The sequence below is a fragment of the Antrostomus carolinensis genome, unplaced genomic scaffold, assembly GCF_000700745.2.
Source record: "Antrostomus carolinensis isolate BGI_N321 unplaced genomic scaffold, ASM70074v2 scaffold15511, whole genome shotgun sequence".
In the NCBI taxonomy this organism is placed as follows: Eukaryota; Metazoa; Chordata; class Aves; order Caprimulgiformes; family Caprimulgidae; genus Antrostomus; species Antrostomus carolinensis.
In genome coordinates, this window is record NW_010294915.1 from 3673 (window position 1) to 7773 (window position 4101).

A 4101-nucleotide genomic window follows, 5' to 3' on the forward strand; every position below is an offset into this window, starting at 1 on the left:
CCGGCCGTGGGGGCCGTGCAGCCCTTCTCGCCGCTGCACCCCCAGCGAGTTCCCCAGTTCCTCCTCCAACATCTGGAGGAGAAAAGCAACGCTGCCATGTCCCATGTCCCATACCCTGCACCACAGGAGCTTGCAGTGAGGAGAGCAGCCCTCCATCACATCCCACGAGCTGGGCCAAGATGGGGAGATGCTTCAGGCTGCAGGAGGACTCACCTCCTTGCGTGCAGCCAACCGTTGCTTCCACTCGCTGAGCTCCATGATGTGCTCCTGGTCCAACCGCCCCAGCTGCCTCCTCTCCTGCTCTGCCAAGAGCTTCATCTTCTCCCTCTGGAGAGGAGAGGTGGAAAGGGGAAGGAAGGTGCTCCAGGAGAGGTAGCAGGGGTGTGGGAAGCCCCTGGGGTGGACAGTTTTGCAGTGGTTCCCTGGTACCTGCATCTGCTCCAGCTCGGCCAGGTTCTCCACCTGCTGCTGCTGCAGAACTTGAAGCTGCTTCTCCTGCTGCTCCTGCTGCTCCTGCGCCTCCGCTCGCTGCCGCCGCTCCTCCTGCTGCACGAACTGCGGTGGGGACACCGTGTCACCCTCCTTCTCCCCAAAAAGCCATCGCTTACAGCTTTTGGGACACTTCCCCCATATTTTGTGCCGGGGAACCTTGTACCTGCTTGGCCTTCTCCTTCTGCTTGGCCCCATTAACCTCCTGGATCTTCAGGTTGTCCTTGAAGAGGGCCAGGCGGATTTTGGCATCACAGCGTTGGCTTTTCAGCAGCTGAGCCCGCTCCTGTGCCTGCTGGCTCCTCAGCTCCTCCAGCAAGAGCTGGTGGAAGCGGTTCATCCTCTCTGTCTCCTGGGAAAGGAGCAGGAGGATGAGCCAGGAGAAGGGTTGGGATCCCACAGGGCTGGGAGAGCATCACCAACGGTTCTCACCTCACCTTCTCATGGCGCTTGTGGAGCTGCTGCCTCTGCAGCGCATGTTGCTCCTTGACCTGCTGCCTGAAGAGCTGGTACTTCTCCTGCAGGTGCCCTTGCTCCATGTTCCACACCACTGACTCGCGGGCTGCCGGGCAAGACCACGGCACCATGATCACCTCCAAACCCTCTCAGCCAGACCCCGTCCCATGCCCCTGCTCCTCTCCCCGGGAACCCTCCATCCTCCTCCTCCCAGCCCAGTCCTGTCCACCTCTCCTGAGGCTATGGATCTTGCTGATGCACTCCCAGTTGATGGACATCATCTTCTTCTTGTGCTCCTGGACAACTCTCTGCAAGGCTGCGTTGAGTTCCTCCTGCTGCTGCTGCAGGAACCGCTGCTCCTGTGGTGAGCAATGGAGAGGCTTCATCCCACCACCAAGGAGAGATGGTCCCCAAGGTCCTGGTGGCAAGACCAGCCAGCACTGCCCTGGACCCTCACCTCTGTCCCATCGCCCTTCAGCTCTTGCATCCTCCTCCCACAGTCCTTCTCCTGGAGGGACTTGAGGCGCTTGGCCTCATCACGCAGCCTCACCGTGTACTTGAGCTCCTGACGTTCCTTCAGCTGCCGATAGCGCCGCTCCAAGCTCTCCACCTCCCGGTCATAAAACTCCTTCTTCCTCTGCCATGCAGACATGGTTAACAGGGCTGCAGGGACCAGAAGTTGCCACCAAAGCAACCAAACCTCCCCCAGAACCTGGCATCTCGCGCAGTGGGACCCCAACACCCCCTTGCACAGGCTGGGGATCGCCTGTTCCTCTCTGAACACATCATGGCACCAAGGGACAATGGTCCAGTTACCGTCATCTCCTGCTCAATGTGACGAAACATCTGCTCACGCTGCTGGTGAAACTTCTGCTCCAGCTGGCTCTGAGCTCGCTGCTCTTCCTTCTGCAGCACTCGCAGCTCACGGAGCTCTTGGCGCCTAAAGGTTTGGGGAGTTGGAGTGAGAATGAAGAGAAGGAGGCCCTGGAGGCACCATTCTTGAAGGAGGCCCTGGAGGCACCACGCTCTCTCCCAGGATGGCTAACTTGTAGGTGGCTAAAGGAAGGGAGAAGCTCAGCCCTGGTGCAACATCATGGAGAAGACTTTCTCCAGCAAGAAGGAAGATGGGACACCCGTTGGGTCTGTGGTGGCCATGCTCCCAAGCTCAAACAATGTCACTGGCCCTCCAGCTCCACCTTCATTCTTTCCTACTCTCCTTGGGTAACATGAGAACTTATGGGAGAAGATCTTCCCCTCTTCTCTCCTTGAGCTGGCTGCTGGACACACCAGATATGGGGCTGGGCAATGGTTTGGCTCCTTGTGTGTCCCCACGGCCCAGCACTGAGGATGCCAGGAAGGGCTTGCTCATGTTCTCCTGCTGGAGTAGACCCCAGCCAGGGAGGCAGATGGGTTCTCCAAGCATGGAGGTCAAGCACTTGTGGTTTGAACAGAGCCCCACAGACCCATCCTCCCTCTCACACCTTCTCCCTTTTGCCCCTGGTTCTCCTTGGCCAGAAATGGGTGGGAGATGCCTGGTGGCCCCTCCACTACCAGCATCACTCACCGAGCTGAGCGCACCATCTCATCCCTTGCCGCGGCCTTGCCAACGGTTCTGGCAGTCGTCACACTCACCTCCTCCCCATCCACCACAAACCTCCGGGTCTTCTTGACTGTCCTTTGGAGTGAGGCAGGTTCCTGTGACCAGGAACAACAGTTTGAGCTCAGATGGCCCAAAACTACGTAAACCCAACATGGGACCTGGTGCAAGGTGGGGCAACTTCCCATGGTCATGTTACCTGCAAGCTTCTCACCTGCTGGGCTTCCCCGGCAGAGGAGAAAGGTTGCGCTGCTGCAGAGAGGGCACTTGCACCTTGTGCATCTGCAGGGTTTTCCACAGGGGATGGTTCCTCTCCTTGCTTTGACATGATGGATGGATCTGGTGTGTTCCCTACTTCCCACACTGCCCGCGCCTGGGAAGAGGTGCGGACAAGGGCAGAGTCAAAGCTCATGGTCTTTGTGGCCTTTGGATGTCCACCAAGGGCTTCCTGGGGCTCTGGCACTGCTCTGTGACCCTCTAAGCCACCCATCTCCTCTCCAGATCCATTACTTGATGGCCCGTCAGGAGCTGGAGCAACCTGCACCCCTTCTTCTCCAAGCTCTCCATCATTCCCATCTTGTCCTTTCCAACCATCCCCATGAGCAGTTCCTGGCTGGTTGCCTCTTGGGCTGTTTTCTGCTTTGTCTTGTGTTTCTTCTTCAGCAGGTCCTGGGATCTCCAAAGGGGAAGGATCCTCTGCTGAATTTTGGACCTCCTCACTTGCAGGTCCCTCTCCTGCACATGCTGCAGAGGCTGCCTCCAGCTCCTCCCCTGGGCTGGCTGCATCTCCCACTGGTTCACGGTCTCCAAGCAAACACCCTTTTACAACATCCTCTTCCACTTTCACTTCTGCTGACACCAGGGCCTCCTTGGGAGAAGTTTCATCCCCAGTTGCAGCATTGTCTGTGGCTTCCTCCTCAGTCCTCCCCACCTCCTGCTCAACCAGGTCCAGAGGGTCAGTGATGGGTTCACACATGGCTGAGTTTCTCTCCTCGTTCTTCTCTCTGACCAGGGGCTCCTGCCACCCCTTGGGAACATCTGACCCCACCACTACCTCCTCCACCCCACTGGGCATCAGCGATTCTTCACCTCGTGGCACCCTCTCCTCCACCAGCTCAGTCTCACCAGCACCCTCAGGTCCCATGGGTGCCCTTCCTGCTCCATCACCATCCTTCCCCAGGTCATCTTCTGCCCCAGTGGAGCCAACCTCAGCCTTCAGGTCTAGCAATGACCGAGTAACCTGGTGCTGATGCTCTGTTAGTGACTTGAAGCTTTGGGTTTTGGTCCCCATGGTCCACAGGTCCAGGGCTGCCACCAGCTGCCCCATGACCAAGCCTCTGGACCAGTCCCCACCCATGGGTGCAGGCAGGGCTGGTGAGGTACAAGTAGGGTCTCTGCTTGACTCCTTTGTTGGATCACTTTTGGGGGTCAAAATGGGACTTGGTTGGGCTCCAAGCTGTCCCTCTGCAGGTGTTTTGGCCACCAGTGATGCATTGGCATGTTGACTTTCTTCCTTGGGTCCAACCTGCTCTACCTTCACCTCTTGCAGTTCAGCAAGG

General features: G+C 58.1%; 1 protein-coding gene across 1 annotated transcript in view; it reads right to left on the reverse strand.

Moving 5' to 3' along the window:
- Positions 1-4101, reverse strand: part of LOC104532567 (serine/threonine-protein kinase 10-like) — a 9082-nt gene that overhangs the window by 1037 nt on the left and 3944 nt on the right. The window contains exons 9-17 of the mRNA XM_029087432.1: positions 2757-3860; positions 2510-2640; positions 1762-1885; positions 1403-1582; positions 1175-1304; positions 927-1051; positions 656-841; positions 430-555; positions 214-327 (exon numbers count right to left, since the gene is read on the reverse strand). Of these exons, the coding sequence (XP_028943265.1) occupies positions 214-327; positions 430-555; positions 656-841; positions 927-1051; positions 1175-1304; positions 1403-1582; positions 1762-1885; positions 2510-2640; positions 2757-3860 (2220 nt within the window). The remainder of the gene's footprint in view (positions 1-213; positions 328-429; positions 556-655; positions 842-926; positions 1052-1174; positions 1305-1402; positions 1583-1761; positions 1886-2509; positions 2641-2756; positions 3861-4101) is intronic.